Source organism: Triticum aestivum, chromosome 5B (genome assembly GCF_018294505.1).
Source record: "Triticum aestivum cultivar Chinese Spring chromosome 5B, IWGSC CS RefSeq v2.1, whole genome shotgun sequence".
Classification (NCBI taxonomy): Eukaryota; Viridiplantae; Streptophyta; class Magnoliopsida; order Poales; family Poaceae; genus Triticum; species Triticum aestivum.
The window spans coordinates 127118592-127141208 of record NC_057807.1 but is presented as its reverse complement, the minus strand read 5'-3'; the positions used below and the strand labels follow the sequence as shown (position 1 = coordinate 127141208).

The 22617-nt window shown below is 47.5% G+C and overlaps 1 protein-coding gene across 1 annotated transcript; it reads left to right on the top strand.

Moving 5' to 3' along the window:
- Positions 1–14409: 14409 nt before the first annotated feature.
- LOC123115824 (mucin-1) lies at positions 14410–15609 on the top strand. The gene has a single exon (XM_044536908.1). It carries the CDS (start codon positions 14455–14457, stop codon positions 15379–15381), a length of 927 nt encoding a protein of 308 aa, XP_044392843.1. The 5' UTR covers positions 14410–14454; the 3' UTR covers positions 15382–15609.
- Positions 15610–22617: the final 7008 nt, after the last annotated feature.

The window sequence follows — 22617 nt, the reverse complement described above, 5'->3', positions numbered from 1 at the left end:
ATCAGGGACCTTTGTCGCATTTGGGGTTCTTCTTTTATTTTGGTTCCGTAGTCGGACCTTGATTGTATCTGTATGATGTAATGCTTTACTCATGTAATTGTGTGAAGTGGCGATTGTAAGCCAACTATGTATCTCTTTCCCTTATGTATTACATGGGTTGTGTGAAGATTACCTCACTTGCGACATTGCTTTCAATGCGGTTATGCCTCTAAGTCGTGCTTCGACACGTGGGAGATATAGCCGCATCGAGGGCGTTACAAGTTGGTAATCAGAGCCTTCCCCGACCTTAGGAGCCCCATTGCTTGATCGTTTTTAGCGGCCGAGTTTGAGTCTAGAAAAATGTTTTGAGTCATTTAGGAATTATATATCGGAGAGTTTAGGAATTCTTTTTACTTCTCAGTCTCCTCATCGCTCTGGTAAGGCATCCTGACGTAGAGTTTTGACTCTTCTCTTCTCAAATTTCACTAAATTTTTTTTTAGGATCACGCGGGTATCTTGGAATCGTTCCGATGGTTTTATGATGAGAACATTGTCTTGGTGCCTCCTGTCAGGGGTTTAGTGGAAGTGTCCCGGGGAGTTGAGCTCTGAGGTGTTGTCATCATAATTTTATCGTTGCAATTCTGGAATACCTGAGTTTAGTACGCCGACATCGAAAATCTCTTTTATGCAGTTGTTGGTGAGATAACCCCGATAACCCAGTACTGAGGTGAGTACGGGAGTATTGCCATGACTTGTATAACAGATGATTTTCGAAGGTTGAGGTAGATGATTTCCGAAGGTTTCTTGGTTATGTGTTGAAGGATGGATACAACTGGATGTAGGATTTGCTAGTTTGGGTGAGATATTATGCTTCCCCTATATCCCCAACACCTGATTGCATAACCGGAAAATTTCGGGAGTTTCATAGGTGGGAATTCAAGTAGCTCTTAGGATATCTTTCTGACAGATGTATGATATGAATTGGGGTTCGACGTCTAGTGGTCCGCCTATTCACGGTCGATTTTACAGTGGTCTCGTTGTGTCTTAAAGAGTCCTTGGCTATGCCGACTCGGGGACGCTTCGTATGTCATGTGCACTGCCTTGTACATGATGGTGTTGTACGATCGAGCCCGTGTAGGCCCCACCACAAAAACTTCGGACGAAATCTCTATCATATGTTTGTTCCGGCTTATTTTGCAAGCCAATCTTTTGTTTTGTTTTATTTGTGGTATTCGAGTTGCTTCGAAGTCAAATGTTGATTCCATACCTTTTCCAAATGGTGTTCTCATATTCCTATGTGAATACTAATCCTTCTTGATCATCGAGCCTGTCTTGTCAATCCTTTTTTTTAACCGGTGTGTCTCTCCTCAAGTGGATCCGTTCACGTCAACATTTGCAAGATCATTTATCACTTCTTCTCAATGGTGTTTGTTTCATCCGTCTCCAAGTTGCCTTTGTTTTTCCCACCCTCCCTCCCTTTTGTTTTTCTTCAAGGACTAAGATTTCTTCTTCAAGTATCCATTTTATTGATGGGAAGTTTCTCCATTCTTTTCCGTCAATGTTCTTATCCGGTGATTCTCATGAAGATTCTAATGGAGCTTCAAGTTCATCATTCCTCGTTCTTTTCTTCTCCGGTGGATTTAATTCAAGCTTTGGTATTAAGCATACTCCTTTTCTTTTTTTTCCAATGCTTTTCTTATGCCGGTGCACCTCTTAATCATCCATCTCTCGCTATTAAATTGTTCCGGAGTGCTCAAGATATCTCGAAGATTCGTGTTTCCACTCTGCATTCGTTCAAGATCTTTCGAGGATGTTCTCTCATTCAAGTCTTTTATTTCAACCGGTGCATTATCTCTCTTCAAATTGTCCAACGGTGTTTCTTTTGAGTGGGCCCTAACCCACAGGTCTTTTCCCAGGATCTTACCTGACTCTTCTATTTTCCCAGAGCTATCCTAAATTCTTCTCTAAGTTTGACGTAAGAATGAGTTATCATCAGTCAAATGCTTTTCTCCAAGATCTTTCAAATTCTTTTCATAGTTGGCTCAACCTCTTCGCTTTTGATTCTTCCGGTGTGCCTCAATAATTCTTGGTGGTGTTTCTCGTTGTCATTCTCATCATTTGAAGTCCGAAGAAGAGTTTCTCTTTAATCATGCTCTATTCTCTTCAAGATTCTTGGTGCTAGCTTGATGCCATCCTCTCATAGTTGTTTTCGATTGTCAGAATTCTTTTCACTCATCCGGAGTAATTCAGAGTATTTTTCTGTCAGATTATCCGGAGCCCATCGTCTAAGATTGACTCAGTCCAGCTTTCAGCTCGCATACTCTAAATCATACTGGTGCTTCGTTCAAGTGATCTTTAATCGGCTCGTGATCTCGTCGTTCTCATGTATCTAAATCCTCTCAAGCATCTTCGTGTATTTGCTAATTCTTCCCGGTGTCTTCCTTATCTTTTCTTTGTTCATTTTTAATTCTTACCGTGGTTCTTTCAAGATCTCTCTTCCTTGTTCATCATATCAATTCATTTGTTGTTCCAATCCTACCGGTGGTTCGTTGAAGACCTTCTCAAGTTTACGCTATATCTCTTTTAATCCTTGATACGAGAATGAGTAGTATGCCAAATCCATTTTTTGTCATCAATTTAATTGGTGAAGGATAGGCATAATGTAATTCTTATTCTTGTTGCATTGACTGAACTCTATTCCCTATTCTGGAGGCTCATCAAATTCTTGATTTCTTTTGTTCATCTTTCTTTTCCCGGAGTTCCAAGTTCTCTCAATTATTTCACCATGGAGATTCATCTAAATCATTACAAGGTTTTACCTTGTGTTCTCAACTTCTCTTTCTTTTCGTTACCTTTTCTTTACCGGAGTTCTCATGAAGGTTCTACATGAGGGTTCATCAAGGATTTATATTCCTTCTTAAAGTGTTCATCAAGATTCTCTTCCGAGGAACTCAAGCATTCTTCATCTTGCTATCCGGAGTGCAATTTCTTTCTACCGTATCTTTGGAGGTGGTATTATGTCCTTCTTGATAATTCCCCTTCGTTGCTTCGTGATTCATAAGTTTTCAAGAGTGACATATTTAAATCCATCTTTTTTTCTCTTTGTTCAAGAGATCTTTTCAACCGTCAATCTCTTCATTGGAGTTATCTTGGTATAGATTTCACCTAAAAGCCTTCCATTGGAATGTTGCTATTTGTGGTGCTTGCCAATGATCCAAGTTATCTCTTTTCCATCTTGATGGAACAAGTTTTCATCTCTTTGTTAATCTCAAGCAAGTAATTGTTCCGTTAGTGGCCGGTTGTCACCTCATAATGTTGAGATGTTTCCATAAGCCCATATCAAGATTATTCTTTTCGTTGTTGGTTTTCAACGACTCCATTCTAGCATTTGTTGTATCTGTGATCTCTCAACATCTTGTTTCCCTTCGTTCCGGAGTCATTGTGATGCTCCTCTCTGCAACCCATCTTCTTGTTTTGTCAGGATCATGTTCTTTTCTTGACTTATCCATTCAACCGGAGTGTTGTGTTCCTTTTGCTCAAGTTCTCTCATTTTATCAAGTCTTGCATCTCTGTTCAACCAGAGTGCTGCCCGAATTCTTCCTCTCTGATCTTGTTTTAACCGGAGTGATTTCGAATTCTATCCTGTCCATCAAACTCTTGATTCATGTCTTTGCAACCTTCAAGTCCTCGTAATGTTCCTTGTTCCTCTTTTCTAACGGATTGTTTGCAATCTCGTTCGTCTCTGCTGTACTCTTTCTTTTAAATTGCTCAACCTCTCAAGGTTCATGGTTTCACTCATTGGTCAAAGAAGCAACTTAGTTTTACCGCTTCTCTTTCCCTTTCGTTTTCCCTCCGGTGCCATTCTAGATCTCGGGACGAGATCCTCTCGTAGTGGTGGAGTGTTGTAACGCCCCGAGACCGATGTGCCAGGTGTCATGCAGTTATTCGATGTTGTTGCGTTGTCTTTTTCTTGCATGTTGCATTCATCATTGCATCATGTGCATTGCATCATGTCATCATGCCATCATGTCTTTTCTTTTCTTACTCAACTAAATAAATTTTATGGATCTTCGATCCATTTAAATCGAGGGAAGGATGACTTCTCTTTATAATATATCCTCCCGATATTAGTGGAGCTATTATAAAATAATCCATTCTTTGGAGTCACCATAACACACTTGCAAAAATCCCAATGCCTTTTATTATTTCAATTCTTGGCCTCTAACTTTGCCATATATCCTTTCGTCATTTTCCGGAGCTCCACCTAAATTCTCAACATTTTTTGGACATTTCTAATTCCTATCCCTTGTTCAAACCTTTTCAATTAAATTCAAATGACTTTGAATTTAATTCTTGCAATCATGTCCAATCCTACTTTTCTTTGACCGGGCGCATTTTTGTGAGTCCGGAGAAATTAACCACATGCCATAATTCTTCTTCCAACCTTCTCTTGTCTTCTTTCCTTTCTTCTAATTCCCTGTTAATGAAAAGAGAGAGGAGGAAGAGAGAAGCCCAGCCGCCACTTGTGTCCAGCTAGGCCCATTTGGCCCAAGGCCTCCCGCAGCCCACTCCCTAACCTAAACCCTAGCCCGACTCCCTTCTCCCTCTCGTTTTTTCCCTCGCGCCGCCAGGAGAGCCCCCGCGCTCGATCCCATCTTCCCCATCTTCTCGATCCCATCTCCCTTTCGATCTCTTCCCTACTCGCTGCCTCTTTTCCCTCGTCCTCCTCCCAACACTTGCACGCAGAGGAGCAGCTTCCCATTCTCCCGAACCCCTTGTCCACTACCTTGGCCTCCGGCCATGGCGCCCGCACCGACCGCCCAGCAGGCCATGCCCCTGGCCGGAGCCACCTTTCCGCGCCTCCTCCTCACCAAGCTCCCCGTCGCCCAGGCGCCCGAGGAGAGGAGCTCCTCGAGCACCTGCGCCTGCAGCCATCGCGCCCGTCGCCGGCGCCACAAGTCCGCGTCGCCGAGCCCCTCGTCCTGCCGGAGTTGCTCCTTCTGCCGCACGCCCACCGAGCTCCATCGCACCCGACGCCATCGACCTCGAGCTCCAGTGCCCTGCCTTTGTCCGTGCGCCTGTGACGAAGCTCCGGGAGCAGCCATGGCCGTGGATGGCGCCCGCCGCCTCCAGTCTGAAGCTCCGGCGTGCCCAAGCCTCGGAGTCGACCGGATCGACCTCCCCAAACCCCCGTCGCTGGCCTACCCTATTTCTGCTGCGCCGAACAATGACGACCAGCGCCATCCCCCCTGCTTGCACTCCTGCCGCGCCTTCGTTCCGTCTCCTAGCGAAGGAGATGACTAGCAGCACCCAGCCCCGTTGACCGCTGCACGCGCAGGCCCAGTGCACTCACCATGGTCTCCCCTCCTTGTGTGGGCTGCGCCCCTCTCCATGGCCAAGACCGGGACACCGTGAATGTCAAGTTCCTCCACAGGCGCCTGAACGACTACGCGGATTCGCCAAGTACATCTTCTCCAAGACCGGACCGACAAGTACCACGACGTCCGTGAACCACTACCGTCGCCCCGAAGATGTTGGATTCGTCAAGTACCTCTCCAAAAAACGAACGTGTACCACTACTTCCACGACGCCCGTGAACGTCTACCTCCACGACGACCCGTGAGCGTCTACGGGATGTACCACTACCGTCTACCCCTGAACGTCTACTTCCCTCTACGAACTCGATCCGCCCCGAAAACGCACGCTTCAAAGGTATAACCCCGAGACGCCGTCCGTGGACCGAATGCATGTGTTGTATGAGATGCACCCTATGTTTGCACCGTGCCCGTTTGCTTCATGCACGTTCCTCCTCGTTTTCCATGCCACTAACCCGTGGGAACCCGGTAGTCGGGATCACCCCACCATCTTGCATGACTCGCTCACGTCACGCCTCCTTTTGCACCGGTATCTCTGTGAGCTACCGGAACCGATATGTTGTCGTGGCATCATTTTCGGATATGTTGCCGTGGCATCATTTTAGGAATGTTGCCGTGGCACCATTTTTGTTTCGCCGCCGTGGCACCCTTTTTGTTCCGCCATGGTGACCAAATGCTTCTTAATGCTCTTGTCAACATTTTCATAAAAATTGCATAAAACTTGTATATGTCATCCGCATCATGATAACAACATTTAAAATGTTTAAACTTGTTGTTGCATTAAATTGCTAAATGCATATGGGGATTTACCGGATTTGTTGTTTTTATATCCGGCCCCATTTAAATTGTTTAGATGGTATAGTTTATATTATGCTTCACCTCTTGCCATGTTAACCAACATTTAATATTGTTGAGTACATAAACAAGATCAAACTAAATAACTTGTTGTGGTGTTTCGTCAATATGCAACTCGTTGCATATTGATCTCCACTTAATTTGTAGAACTGCTTGTGCACTTTGCCATGCCATGCTTCATTAAACCGGACATGCATCATACTCGTTTGTGCATCATGCCATGTTGATGTGTTGGTTATTTACTATGTTGTGTGCTTCTTTTCCGGTGATTGCTTCTTCGGGTTGGTTCCGATAACGTCGCGTTTGTGAGGATCCGTTCAACTACGTCCGTTTGTCTTCTTCATGGACTCGTTCTTCTTCCTTGCGGGATTTCAGGCAAGATGATCATACCCTCGAAATCACTACTATCTTTGCTATGCTAGTTTGCTCGCTCTTTTGCTTTGCCACTGCTACGATGCCTACCACTTGCTTGTCAGCCACCCAAATTGCCATGTTCAGCCTCTAACCCACCATGTCCTAGCAAACCATTGATTGGCTATGTTACCGCTTTGCTCAGCCCCTCTTATAGCGTTGTTAGTTGCAGGTGAAGATTGAAGTTTGTTCCTTGTTGGAACATGGAGTTCGTTCCTTGTTGGAACATTGTTTACTTGTTGGGATATCACAATATATCTTACTTAATTAATGCATCTATATACTTGGTAAAGGGTGGAAGGCTCGGCCTTATGCCTGGTGTTTTGTTCCACTCTTGCCGCCCTAGTTTCCGTCATATCGGTGTTATGTTCCCGGATTTTGCGTCCCTTACGCGGTTGGGCTATAATGGGAACCCCTTGACAGTTCGCCTTAAGTAAAGCTTCTCCAGCAATGCCCAACATTAGTTTTACCATTTGCCACCTAGCCTTTTCTTTCCCTTGGGAGTCGCGCTCCTGAGGGTCATCATTATTTTACCCCCCCCCCCCAGGCCAGTGCTCCTCTGAGTGTTGGTCCAACTGTCAGCTACCGGTGACCACCAGGGGCAACTCTGGGTTGGCCTACCCGTACCTAAGACAATCTGAGTGTGCCCTGAGAAAGAGATATGTGCAGCTCCTATCGGGATTTGTCGGCACATTCGGGCGGTGTTGCTGGTTTAGTTTTACCCTGTCGAAATGTCTTGTTGTACCGGGATACCGAGTCTGATCGGAATGTCTCGGGTGGAGGTCTATTCCTTCGTTGACCGTGAGAGCTTGTGATGGGCTAAGTTGGGACACCCCTGCAAGGATTTGAACTTTCGAAAGCCGTGCCCGCGGTTATGGGCAGATGGGAATTTGTTAACGTCCGATTGTAGAAAACCCGAAGTTGACCTTAATTAAAATACATCAACCGTGTGTGTAACCGTGATGGTCTCTTTCCGGCGGAGACCGGGAAGTGAACACGGTGTTGGAGTTATGCTTGACATAGGTAGTCCAGGATCACTTCTTGATCATACTTTTATCGACCGTGCTTTGCCTTCTCTTCTCGCTCTCTTTTGCGAATAGGTTAGCCACCATATATGCTAGTCGCTTGCTGCAGCTCCACCTCATTACCCCAGCCTTCCTATAAGCTTAAATAGTCTTGATCTCGCGGGTGCGAGATTGCTGAGTCCCTGTGGCTCACAGATACTTCCAAAACCAGTTTGCAGGTGCCGATGAGTTTGTGCAGTTGACGCAACCAAGCTCAGGAGGAGCTCGATGAAGATCTTGCCCTTTGTGTTGTTTCGTTCTAGTTGATCAGTAGTGGAGCCCAGTTGGGGTCGATCAGGGACCTTTGTCGCATTTGGGGTTCTTCTTTTATTTTGGTTCCGTAGTCGGACCTTGATTGTATCTGTATGATGTAATGCTTTACTCATGTAATTGTGTGAAGTGGCGATTGTAAGCCAACTATGTATCTCTTTCCCTTATGTATTACATGGGTTGTGTGAAGATTACCTCACTTGCGACATTGCTTTCAATGCGGTTATGCCTCTAAGTCGTGCTTCGACACGTGGGAGATATAGCCGCATCGAGGGCGTTACACATCATGGCCACAAGGATAGCAAGCATCATGTTCAACAAGGGATATTTAAATCAAATCATCGGAATCATCATTATCTATAGATTCATGCATATCATTATTTCCTTCCAAAGCAGCGATCATTCTCTCAATAAATTCTTTGACATTGACATTATGAGCATAGTTTTCATAGCAATATTTAAGTATGTCAAAATTTTCAGATTCGTAGAGAGTAATATCATACTTTTCAATCAATGAAGCAACTTCATAAGCACCCTTAAAAGCAACAAATTCTTCAATTTGTTCGATATCATAGTAACTATAAACACCCTTTGCATAAGAAGATAAGATTTCATTTTCATTAAACTCACATAGGTAAGGAAGGTGTTTTTTAGGTTTCTTAGAGCAACAAGTAAAATCATAAATTTCACAAAGATTCCAAGCATAGCACAACAATCTGTTTATTTGACTCCATAAGAGTCTCCCTTTTTCAGACAAACGGTGACGCACATAATAAGCATGCTCATCTAAAGATTTCCCATCAACTAGGCTAGTTGGGGTTTCAGCACGAGTGCATAAGGATCAAAGATGATCCAAGTAGAACACTTTAAGTGGATCCATATCAATAGATTTTTAGCAAGCAAAGATGCAAGCAAATAGAAGGCACATGGTAACACAAGCAAACAAGAAGCAAGCGGAAAGGAGGAGGAGATTTGGAAAGAGAGGACAAATAAAACGGCAAGGGTGAAGTGGGGGAGAGGAAAATGAGAGGCAAATGGCAAATAATGTAATGCGAGAGATAGGGATTGTGATGGGTACTTGGTATGTTGACTTTTGCGTAAGCCTCCCCGGCAACAGCGCCAGAAATCCTTCTTGCTACATCTCGAGCTTGCGTTGGTTTTCCCCGAAGAGGAAGGGATGATGCAGCACAGTAGCGTAAGTATTTCCCTCAGTTTTTGAGAACCAAGGTATCAATCCAGTAGGAGGTCACGCGCAAGTCCCTCGTACCTGCACAACACAATAGCAACTCGCAACCAACGCTTAGGGGTTGTCAATCCCTTCACGGTCACTTACGAGAGTGAGATCTGATAGAGATAATATTTTTGGTATTTTTGATAGATAGATGCAAAGTAAAAAGTAAAGGCAAAGTAAAAACAAAGCAAGTAAATAAAGTGATATAGATTGATATGATGAGAATAGACCCGGGGGCCATAGGTTTCACTAGTGGCTTCTCTCAAGAGCATAAGTATTCTACGGTGGGTGAACAAATTACTGTTGAGCAATTGACAGAATTGAGCATAGTTATGAGTATATCTAGGCAATGATCATGTATATAGGCATCACGTCCGTGACAAGTAGATCGAAACGATTCTACATCTACTACTATTACTCCACTCATCGACCGCTATCCAGCATGCATCTAGAGTATTAAGTTAAAAACAGAGTAACACTTTAAGCAAGATGACATGATGTAGAGGGATAAATTCATGCAATATGATAAAAAACCCATCTTGTTATCCTCGATGGCAACAATACAATACGTGCCTTGCAACTCTTGCTGTCACTAAGTAAGGACACCACAAGATTGAACCCAAAGCCATGCACTTCTCCCATTGCAAGAACTACCAATCTAGTTGGCCAAACCAAACGGATAATTCGAAGAGACTTGCAAAGATAACTCAATCATACATAAAAGAATTCAGAGAAGAATCAAATATTTTCCATAGATAATACTGGATCATAAACCCACAATTCATCGATCTCAACAAACACACCGCAAAAAGAAGATTACATCGAATAGATCTCCACAAGAGAGGGGGAGAACATTGTATTGAGATCCAAAAAGAGAGAAGAAGCCATCTAGCTACTAGCTATGGACCCGATGGTCTGAAGTAAACTACTCACACTTCATCGGAGGGGATATGGTGTTGATGTAGAAGCCCTCCGTGGTGGATGCCCCCTCCGGCGGAGCTACGGAACAGGCCCCAAGATGGGATCTCGTGGATACAGAAGGTTGCGGCGGTGGAATTAGGTTTTTGGCTCCTGTTTTTATCGTACGGGGATACGCAGGTATATATAGGAGGAAGGAGTACGTCGGTGGAGCTCCGAGGGGCCCATGAGGTAGGGGGGCGCGCCCAGGGGCCCCCTCCACCCTCGTGACCGCCTCATGGCTTTATTGACGTAGGGTCCAAGTCTCCTGGGTCTTATCCGATGAGTAAATCACGTTCCCGAAGTTTTCATTCCGTTTGATATTCTGTTTCTTCGAAATACTGAAAAAGGCAAAAAAACATCAATTCTGGGCTGGGCCTCCGGTTAATAGGTTAGTCCCAAAAATAATATAAAAGTCGAAAATAAAGCCCAATATAGTCCAAAACAGTAGATAAAGTAGCATGGAGCAATCAAAAATTATAGATACGTTGGAGACGTATCACTTGACAGTCCGCGGACCCTCCGGATTGAACTCCCACATCTGGAGAGGCCGGCGTTGGCACGGCAACATCCATCGGATTAACATCACTTGCATTATGCTGACGAGGTTAATGTCCCTCTCAAGAAGCTCCTGAATGCGATTCTGCAGTACTGATACATCACCAGCGAGCCCCCAATTCCGTCCTACATCGGTCCAAGATGCTAGTTGTGATGGAGGGCCCGAGCGGAACTCGGGAGCAGCCACCCACTTTGTGCCTCTGGGAGCCGTGACATAGAACCACCTCCGTTGCCATACATCGGATACTTCTGGGAAAGAACCCTCTGGCCATGGGGCATCGGCGTTCCTGCTTATTACGGCACCTCCGCACTCCACATGTCGCCCCTCGATCATCTTCGGCTTCACATTGAAGGTCTTGAGCCATAAGCCGAAGTGTGTGGTGGCGTGGAGAAAAGCCTCGCACACGATAATGGACGACGAGATATGGAGGATAGCGTCCGGAGCCAGATCATGAAAATCCAACCAATAGTAGAACATGAGCCCCCTCACAAACGGATCGAGGGTGAAGCCCAAGCCGTGGAGGAAGTGAGGGACGAACACGACGCATTCATTGGGCTCCGGTGTGGGGATGACCTGCCCTGGAGCAGGTAGCCTGTGCTGGATGTCGGTGGTCAGGTATCCGACCTCCCTAAGCTTCGCAATGTCTTCCTTTTGAATCGAGGAGGCCACCCACCGGCCTTGAGGGTTAGATCTGGACATATTGGAGGATCTGGGGGGTTGGAGCTTAGGTTTCGGGTGTTAGAACTCGAGGTGCGAGAGGGCGCGAGGAAGGTGGAAAGGAGGCATAGGCCTCGACCCCTTTATAAAGAGGTGAATATCAAGAGTCCTCGGTGTAACCATTTGAGGCTTATCTGAAAACACGCGGAGTTATACCAATGGCCGTCGTGGGGTCACGCACGCCCATATTTGTGGAAAATCCCATAATAAGAGGAACACGATCTCTGCCTCGACGGGACGTGCCAATAAAACCGCCTCGTAACCCGAGTCAAGGTGGGGTAAGAAACGCCGGTTCGCGTTGGACCAGGCCACGATGCAAGGGCACGACGCACGAAGATTGCCAGCAGATCAGATTTATGCTATGTGAAGATCATCTTGCAGATCCAGACACGATCTACGTGTTCGATAACCACTTTGGAGTATTCGGAGAAGGAACCCGCCTTGCAATACCGAAGACAATACTGCGCGCCGGACTCATCGTCATTGAAGCCTGGTTCAGGGGCTACTGAGGGAGTCCTGGATTAGGGGGTATCCGGACAGCCGGACTATGTACAATGTCCGGACTATTGAAGCGTGAAGATACAAGACTCAAGACTTCGGCCCGTGACCAGATGGGACTCTCCTTTGCGTGGAAGACAAGCTTGGCGATCCGGATATTGTGTTTCCTTCCTTGTAACCGACTCCATGTAAACCCTAGCCCTCTCCGGTGTCTATATAAACCGGAGAGGTTGGTCCTTAGAAGGCCGATCACAATTACAATCATACCATCATAGGCTAGCTCTTAGGGTTTAGCCTCTTCGATCTCGTGGTAGATCTACTATTGTACTACCCGTATCTTCAATATTAATCAATCAGGAAGTAGGGTTTTACCTCTATCGAGAGGGCCCGAACCTTTGTAAACATCTGTGTCCCTTGCTTCCTGTTACCATCAGCCTTGACGCACAGATCGGGACCCCCTACCCGAGATCCGCCGGTTTTGACACCGACAGGGCGTAACATAACCGGTATCGTGCACTTGTGACTAGTAAACATGCTTATGTGGCAGAGAATTAAAGAAGAGAGAGAAGGTTAGAGTAACATAGGTAGGTACCGTATCATAATAAATGTTATGCTACTATGTGTCATGCATGGCAATAAATAAGAGAATTTATGGTACTAATATATGATACTCCCTCCGTCCGGGTTTATTGGGCCCTTAAGCCACAACACAAAAACCAAGGAGATACACGCATATGTTCAGATTTAGGAAATAAATCTGCTTAATTTGCTCTCTAACTGCCCTATTAAATTGCCCCGTTAACCAAAGCAGAGCATGCAGCGGCCGGCGTGCGCATGCAGCCTGCATGCATGCCCAATCGGCAAGGTTCCTGCGTCGGCTCCATTGCAACGATGCATGCGTGGGAGAGATTTCAGGTAATAAAGCAAGGTAATTAATGTACGGGCCTAATAAAATGGTACAACCATCTATGGCTCTCGGGCCCAATAAACCCGGACGGAGGGAGTAGTATGCACTATGAAGGTAATATCATAGACATGATACTAATGTACGATGCTCCCCACTATGAGTAGCCTTAGCAACAACAATGCAATACCAATCAAATGTGCCATTATCGAAAAATGTTAGGTGATGTCGATCTTGATTTAGAGCATCTCTAGCCGTCCCCCCAACAGCCCCCCCAGGAGCACTTTTTGCGTCGGTTGTAAAAAAAGGCCCCAGGCGTGCGCCCAAGAGCTCGTTTTCCGCCAGATTTGGCCAAAGTTTCGGCCGGTGCTCCCAGGGGAAACCCAGCGAGCTGGGGACACCGGCGCTATTTTTGCGCATGCAATTGGCCCACAGTCAGCCACCTTTTTCCTCTCTCTCTCCTCTCTTTCAACCTACCCCACGCATCCTCCTGTTGCTGCCGCCCTCCACCAAGTCCCTTCGCCGCCATGCGCGCCTCACGCCCTAGCCCCCATCCTCGCCGCGCCTCCCACCGCCGGTGTCGTCGTTGCCGCTCTCCTCTCACCGCCTCGGCCTTCCTTACGCGTGAGCGCCAGCTCTACGAGATGCACAAGCGCGCCGAGCTCCGCAACACCGTCGCCCACCTCGAGCGGCCCTGGGACCCCGACTTGGCCCACATCTCCGCCGCCGCGCTGGTGCCCAACCTCCTCTCTATCGCCGACCGCTTCCACCGCCCAGGCGGCGTCGACCTCTGGAACGACGGCGATGGGCCCCTGGTCTTCGCATCCCCGGGCACGGGCTTGGTCACAAATTGGCGGCGGCTGGGAGGTGGACTTCGGCTGGGGCGCACCCGACACCGTGTTGCCGCTCTTGTGGCGTCTGCTCGAGATAGGGGAGCTCCACGGCGAGCAGAGGAGCCTTGGGGTAGGGGAGGCAAGGTGGGCGCACGGGAAGGAGAAGAGGTGCTCTCGAGGCACGGTCGCCATGGGAGGCATCCCTATGCGCACGTGCGGAGAGGCGAAGGAAGGGGTGCTGGGGGCCTGCTCGCCGTCGTTGGCAGACGGCATGGCGCGGCGGAGGAGCGGAACCGCGAGGCAGGGCGTGCGGCGGTGGGAGCTTGCGAGAGGGCCATGGTAGGGAGGTGGCGACGACAGGGGGCTGAAGTTGAGGAGGAAGAAGGCCAAGGGAGGCAGCGGCGACGTCCTGATGCTATTATGGCCCTCCGGCGGTCTGGCGCGGGCGCCATGGGGCCACTTTGGGCGAGCGGATCGGGACCATGAGCCCCAACACTGCTCCTAGGGGGCGCAACGATCGGAAAATTTGCCCCCCCCCCCGCCCTAGGCCAAAATTTTCGCCGGCAGCCCCCCAAGCGGCGAAAAAAATGCCTCCCGTGGGGCAAACGAGTGGAGATGCTCTTACCATTGCATTAATGTACCCAATAACTATGCATCCAAAGGTAGTGTTGTGCTTCATCCACTTCATTCACATTTATCATCAAGGGCTAAAACGCAAAACGTCCAACCAGGCTCTCTTAATAAGAAGAGCCTTTCTCACCTTCCCATCTCACTATCCCCACCACCCCACTCGCCTGCGCAATGGCCGCCGCCACGACCGACACCAGCTCCGGCGATCACTTCGCCGGCGCTTGCGGCGTGAGCGTTGGCAGCGCGTGCTCCACCCCCTTCGTCAGCGCGCCGTCCACCCCCGCCCGCGACCCGTCGTTCCATGCCGCCGCCGGCTACTGCTTCAGCGCGCCGGCGAGCCCTGCACGAGGCCCCGGCGACTGCGACTACGATTTCGACTTCGACTTCTCCTCGCAGTTTCCGTCCCCGACCGCCGCCGCGATGTCCTCAGCCGACGAGCTCTTTCACAACGGCCAGATCCGCCCAGTGCGGCTCTCCTCGTTCCTCCTCCGTCCGCAGGCGCCCCCGCCCACCGCCGACCGCCCCAACGGTGATCGGAAGCCGCCGCAGGAGGCATCGTCGCCATTGGACGAGCGCGGCCGTTTCCGGAGCCGGTCGGTGCATCGCAGGTCCCGCTCAGCCTCGCCATTCCGGGCTCATTGGATGTCACCGTTATCTTCGCCTGCCCCGGCGAAAGAATCCGTACGGACGCCTACATCAGCGTCACGGTCGTCGTCCTCGTCATCGACGGCGTCGTCCGGGTCGTCCTCGGCCTCGAGAAGTTGCGGCCGGTGGCGGTTCTTGAAGAAGCTCATCCATCCGAACAAGCCCGACGGCTCCAAGCACCAACGTCCACCAACGCCAGCGTGCCCCAAGGCGAACTCCCCGCTGGCAGCTCCCAACAAGAACCCCACCCCGGCGGTGGGTAAGCGCGGGAGGAGGAGCTCGGCGCATGAGCGGCTCTACGAGGCGAGGCGGGCAGAGGCGGAGGATATGCGGCGGCGCACGTTCCTGCCGTACCGGCAGGCGCTGCTTCTCGGCTGCCTCGGGTTTGGTTCCCGCGGTTACAGCGCCATGCACGGCTTCGCCGCCGTCGCCACCACCGCCAAGTCCAGGTAGGTGTTGACGCCAGACCGCCGACGCCTCCATGGACTCCACTAGCTCACCAGTGTCAAACAAACAATACTAGTAACTTCCCTTGTAAAGTATTTGTGGTGGCAAGAAGCCATGAAATGGAAAAAGAAGGTTGACTTGTGTATAGAAAAGGGATTATTGTTCCCTTTTGTAGTAATTTTATGGTGATGTAAGTGTGGAATTCTGAAGAACAAAATTTGTATTTTATATGTCCCGAATGCTCCTTCTTGTTGTTCTCGTACTACTCCCTACGTCCCATAATATAGAGCGTTTTTAACATTAGTGCAATGTCAAAAAAAAATTATATTATGAGACAGAGGGGGTAGTTCTCAATGTTCATGGTTCCAGGAAGCCAAGAACCAAAGTCGCAACTGCGTTTTTCTGTTTTGAGCTTGCTGTTCTTCACGGTAGATGTTCTGCAATAACTGAAAGATAAATGGTGCACACATTTGTTGGTGAGCTTCTCCATGAACCAGGTTGAAACGAAAGAAGTGAAAGAGGGAACCGGCTCCTCTACCGTGCCGCTGGGCACGGCAGAATGCCGTGCCTTCTCATACGCCCAGCCTGTGCATTGATATGGGCCAGAAGGGCCTCACTCCTGGCCGAAAATCCATCTTAACAGCCCAGCCGTTCATCTGATGCATCACAGTTTCCTCAAAAAAAAAACATGATGCATCACAGGGCTACACAGGCCAACTAATTAACTATTTCCATACAGTCATTTTTTTAATTATTTCCCGGCCCTAAAAACTACTCCCTCCGTCCCATAATATAAAAACGTTTTTGATATTATACTAGTGTAAAAAATGTTTTTATATTTTGAGACGGAGGAAGTAGTTAACTATTTCCCAACCCCTAACAAACTATTTTCTCTATAAAATACTAAGAGCAACTCCAACAGGGCGACCCATTTCGACCGTCCATGTCCGTTTGGGTCGCCGCGGACAAAAACGCCGGCCCAACACGCCGACCCAAATTCAAAATGTGCCTGCTTCGTGTCCACGCGGATGCATTTCAGGCCCCAAGACACGTCGCGCGTCTCCTCGATGTCCGCCGCGGTACCACACGTTGGTCGGCCAACCACCGCACTCCGTCATATTTAACGCGTCCACCTACCGCGTGCGGGCCCACGCGTCAGCGACTAGAAGCTACATGGGTCGTCCTTTTTAAATCTAGCGTGGGGGGGGGGGGGGCACATCCACTTCCGCTTCTGCTGCCCATCCATATTTAGTTGCACGCTCCCTCACCGGTGACATAGCAAACCCTACCCATGGGCTTCTTCGGCGGCCCCGGCAAGAACAAGGGGAAGCTCACCCCTGACAGTTCCTACTCCGTCGTCGCCAGCGCCTGCCCGCCCTGCCAGGCAACGGCTGCACATTCTGGTGCACCAGGCGCGATGGCACTGCCAGTACAGGCAGCTGCTGTCGTAACTGGATGTGACCGTACCGCACGACTGTCATCTGGATCCGCATCGGATCTCGGTGCCGCGGTCGCAGCGGGCACATGCGGTGGAGATGCACATGCGGCGGGAGCTACTCATGTCGGAGCAGCGTCAGATACCGGAGGAGCAACGGCGCCGCAGCATCCAACACCACGACACCAACCCCCGCCGCCCCCAGTCGTCAAGCAGGAGGAGGAGGCTGCCTACCAGGCGGTGTTTGCGGCAGCCATGCAGACCTCCATTGAGGAGGAGCGACGCAAGGCGGAGGCGGACTACCAGCCGCAGTTGGCGGAGGCCCTCGCCCTCTCTGCCGCAAGTAGCATGAAAAAAACAAAAAAAATCCACCAAAAATATAAACGTGCCAATAAAGCTGATAAAACAATAACAAATAAAAATAGAAACTTTATCACATGTCTGTATATATATATATATATATATATATATATATATATATATATATATGTGTACATATATATGTATATATATTAGAAACTTTAACACATGTCTGCTTGAACATGTTGGCTAAAAGAAAAAAAATGAAACGGAACGATACCAATACCAATAAAATCATTTTTTTAGTATGAGTTCATTTCCATTTTAGAATGTTGCTCATATGTATTAATTAATACTCCATCTGTTTCTATATATTAGTCTTTTCAAGATTTTAATATGAACTATATACGGATATATATAGACATATTTTAGAGTATAGATTCACTTATTTTGCTTCGTATGTAGTTCATATTGAAATGTTTAAAAAAGACTTATATTTAGGAACGGAGGGAGTAGGTAATTAGTCTTTTGAGACAATAACAGTAAATTAGTATTTCATAGGAGAAATAGTTTTTTTTAGACAAGGGAAATAGTTTTCTTAAGAGTTGGGAAGTACGTAGTTAATTAGTTTTTTAGCAAAAAAAAATAGTTAATTGTTGACCTGTGCTGCCGCGTGATGCATTAGGAGGCCTTTCTGGCTCATATGTGCACGCTCTTGCGTAAGAAGGCACGGCACTCTGCCGTGCCCAGCGGCACGGTAGAGGAACCGGTTCCGTGAAAGAGCAGTAATTAAACCGAGGCAAGCTTTGTTGGTGTTCCAGCCCATGTAGTAATGATGCTGTTGTGAACTGCTCCTACATTGCTGCTTTAATTAAGGGCAAGGACAGGTGACTGGAAATGATACTTCTTTCTTATCCTGTTGCTTCTTGGGTTTAGTAAAATAATCATAGCACCGGGATGGGAAAAAACAGAAGAGGGTAAGACCAATTCACCGCAATATACTATTCATAAAAAATAATTTATGGCAATATTTTTAACTGTTCTTGCTTCCTCTCTTAGGCCTCTTTTGGTTCCTAGAATAGAAATACTGTAGGAAAGAAAAATCATATGAAATACGATTTTGCTATTTTTCAGGCTCCTAGATTTTTTTTTCCTTTGCGCCAGTCACTTTTTTCTTCTCCCCGAGCGCGCGAGATAGGGAGGCTGGACCTCGCCAGAGAAGAAGCAACCTCGCCGGAGAAGAAGCAGCACCACTATCTATCTTAGGTTAGGGATATGGGGGTGCAGGTTCGCTAGGAGCAACAACCTCATTTCTATCTTAGGTGTACAGGGGTGCAGGGGGATCGCCGGAGTTGTTAACTGCTACGTGGCTTAGAGGGATGGTCGGGCAACGACGGTATGGGAAGGTTGAGGGGAGGGGAGGGCAGGGCGACGAAGCGGTGCATGGCAGCGCCTGCCGGACATGGGTAGTGGAGGCTAACGGTTGGGGCGCGGCAGGCTTGGGAGCGCACGTGAGGAGGAAAAAGGAAGAGAGGAAGAAGATGAATAGTGTATATCTGTTTTGGGCTGTTGATGATAATCTAACGGTTCAGATGAAAAGTGACCGATGCAACACTTTTTGAGGTATCTGACTAATGGACATTCCCTATGAAATAAGATTGCATGTATCTCAAATTTTACTACTCCCTCTATTATATAAGACGTTTTTAGAAAGTTCGGACAGTACCCAAAAAAGTTCGAAGCTAGCTGTCTAAAGCATCTTATAAAGACGAACGGAGGGAGTAGAAAATATATGTCTTGTAGAGAAAATTTCATTAGGACTGGGCTAATGTTTTTTTCTCCTTTGAAATTCGAAGGATGAGAACCACCTACATAAGAATAAGAATTCATTCTACATACAGAGGAACAGAAAGAATTTCGATTTCCTACAAAACCCCTGTCCTGTAGAATTCTTACAAAATTCCTATAAACAAAGGAAGCTTTAACCTTGGTCTCATCTGCAGAACCTGAAGAAAACTGGTGAATGATCATCACCACTGCGATAGAAAAAGGACGGATGTCGCGCACCGCGGAATGATCTCTCTTCTTTCTCCCTTGTGAGATTTCAGCACAAAAAGGCCGACGAATGCATGCCAACAAGTGGGTCCTCCGCCGCACGGGGAACAGTGGCAGTCTCTTTGTTCTGAACACAAGAGTTCTGGGAACAGTGGATATGTTTTTCTTTACCCTTTTCACTGAATACATACATCCTTCCGGGGTTAAGAGAACGGAGACATGCATTCGTCAGGAAAAAATGGAGACATGTCACTGGAAATCTGGAACCGCGGTGTGGATGATGCAGGATAAGGTGGAAGGCGTGCCGATGCTGTATAAACTGCACTAGTGTTGGTACTCTTGCTTTGCTGGGCCTGGGCTAGGACTGGAGCAATTGCCACTTGGTTGGTACAGGAGTACTGTGGCAGCGACACTTTAATGCGGCACGGAAATGGGTCACTCGAATGTGATAAAATATTAGATGCATTCGAGGTCCTAAATTAGTCTTAGTTTTTTAAAATTGCCCATCTAGACGAAAAGTGCAAGCAGAGACCGAGCTCCATATAGTTCTTTATTTTTCTTCAGCGGAAATACCTTTTACACATCTCAAAAAAATATACATGTAGACATACATTTTGTAGTATAAATGTGTAAAATTTCATAAACTTATATATTCATATGTGATGTACATAAAAAATACAAATACACATATTAAAATGAGCTTTTTCTTTGTTGTATTTGGGCCAGATATTTTTCTTCTTTCTGTAGCATGCAAATAATCAAATTAGTTGATGAAAACTTATAAATACTTGAAGAATATGCATTTGTATTTGTAGAAAAGTATTGACATTTTTTTTGAAACTTTTAAATATATTTTGATATTTTTAGACGGGTTCAATGGATCTCGGTCTTTGCAACGCCATTCTCTCCATCTAGGTCCCATTTGTGGAGTAAGCTGTTTCAAAAAGGTCCTATTCTCCCCTAGCGCATTCTTAAAGGCAAGCGTGGCACGTTGACCGCAGCCACTGCAACATGGGCCATCATGAAAATGAAACAAACTGGCATTTTTTAAAATTCTAACATAAAATGAATCCAATCCAAAACATTTCATAAAATGGCGCATGTTTGCATGACGTGTGGCCTGGGGTGCCACGCTAACGCCATCTAGCATGACGCCCTGAGGCAGGGGGGGGCATGCTATCTAACATGGCACCCTAGCCCCGGGTGTCATGAAAATGGATCATTTTGTGAAAAAAAAATCTATTGGATGTATTCCGTGTTAAAGGTTTAGGAAATGATGTTCATTTTCCTAGGCCATCATCCTCAACCGCCCTCGTGAAAGCATGCAAAACGACACACTGTTGCCACACCGAAGCGCGGTGGTGACGACAGAATTGCTCCGATGAGACGGACTCGCATGCTTCTAGCGACCAACCCGCAAAAGTACGTATCTCGTTGAATCTGCGTTAGTCACTTCTTCCGGTCATTCCGTAGTTTGATTCGCCTCTCACATATATTTAAATCGTTAAAAACTTAGCGAGAGTTAACTAGTAGTAATACATATATATGATTCCAAGATACATGGCAGTGGTAATTTGAGGTTGTGGTTTGAGTTCTAATGCCAGGGGTCTGAAATGTCTTCTCTTAAATTTTTTTTTTTGCAATTCATGGATTGAAATGGACAAATTTTTTGCGATTGTATTAATAGGAGCAAATAAATCCCCCGCAAAGAAAAAAGAAGCAAATGAACAGCGGTTCTCTGTAGAAATAAATTTAGTCGTGCGGACTGGCTCAAAAAAGACTTGTAATGATTGCGAAATTGATTTCTTTGATGGATGTGAAGTTGACACATGTCTCCTCTTTATAGCATCCACGGCCGGGCGTCCCAGCCCGCCTCAAACGCCTGGGCAGGTCGTCCAGTCACTGAACGGTCAAAAAAAGATGAGCCAATTGGCGTCCAAACCGGCATCAAACGCTCAGGCTATCCTGCGCCCCCATATCCAGCCCAAATGTAGGACCGATATGGGGTAAACCGGGCGCGTCCACCACGTCGGACCGACCCATCCCTACCCCACTCTGTCCCCACAAAAAAACCGAATCCGAAAAGCCTAACTCAGTTCATTCCGCTCTCACTCCGTCTCTTCTTCTCCCCTAACTCCGATTTCTTCGATTTCGATCCACTCCGATGACCCCCACGCCGTCCCCTACCCCGACCGCTGCTCGACACGGGCGGTGGTGGGTGCTAGTGCACCGTCGACCCGGACGCGCCCGCCGAAATCGAAGGCGCGCACTGCCCCTGCCTGCCGCGAGAGGCAGCGGGCAAGGGAGAGGGATGCAGCGGAGCAGACCGTGCACCGCCGCCGCGGGTTGCTGGCTGAGCCCGCCGAGGACGAGCGGTTGCTCGCTTGGGTCTACCGCCGGCCGCTTACAACGGCGGAGATTGACGCTTGGCGGCTCTGTCGGGAGAACGCCAGGGCGCTCCGGCTTGCCATTGGGCAGTCGGAGCGTGAGGCGGCAGAGGCGGCTCGCTGGCGAAGCTCAAGCGGCAGCAAGAAAGGCCCACCGGCGGCTCAAAGGGCTGATTGTCCTCTCCGACTCCGACTCCACCGACGGTGACGACCACGGCGCCTCGTCCGATGACTCCGACGATCCTCCACCAACCGCTGACTGGCCCGTTCGGCGATCTTCCGTGGCGCCAGCCGTGTCTGGTTTTGTCCTTTTGAGTTCTCCATCAGAGTCGGAGCTGCATTGTCTGGCTGCAAGTCGACTTGTCGTCGATTAGGGTGGGTTTTGCCCTGTGTGTTTCAGTCTATGGGAGTGGGCTTGGCCCTTGTTATTCCGGTTTTTGCCCGGTTTTCCGTAATTAACTGGGCAATTCTCTTCTCCTTAATTAATAGATGAGGCAATCTTTGCCTCCGTTTCGAAAAAAAAGATTTGCCTTCTCCACTTTAAATTCAAGTTTTTAAATGTAGTTTAAATGTGTCCGTCGTATTATGTGTAGTATGTGAACTGTGGCGACCTTTTGAAGATCCGACTGTGATCTTTTGGTGAACGAATTAAGGGGAACCAAGACGCATTAAAGAGTTGTGAATTGAAAAGCTTACTCCAAATGTGGTAAGCATGTGACAAACAGAGGCAGGAATTCAAAAACTAACCACATGATTAAAGAAGGTTTCTTTGTGATGACAATTATGGAACTTTGAAAACCTCTAGGAAAGAGATTAGCTCCACAAGCAGAACATTCATGAACATGTGGAAATTCTGGGAACCAATGTTGTGCGTGTTTATGTGCAATCTAGGTAACAACTCCAGCAATAACATAGCTCCCCCCCCCCCCCAAAAAAATTAACATATACTCGAGAACGGCATTTTGGAGCTCGGCCACCATGGAGGCCGAATTTTTTTTTAAAAAAATCATACTTTTCTTGTTTCAAAAAAATCTGAAAAAAATTGTACAAGTACACAAGGATGCG

Excerpts from the sequence above, each read along its gene's own strand:
- LOC123115824 (XM_044536908.1), top strand. The coding sequence starts at position 14,455 with ATGGCCGCCGCCACGACCGACACCAGCTCCGGCGATCACTTCGCCGGC.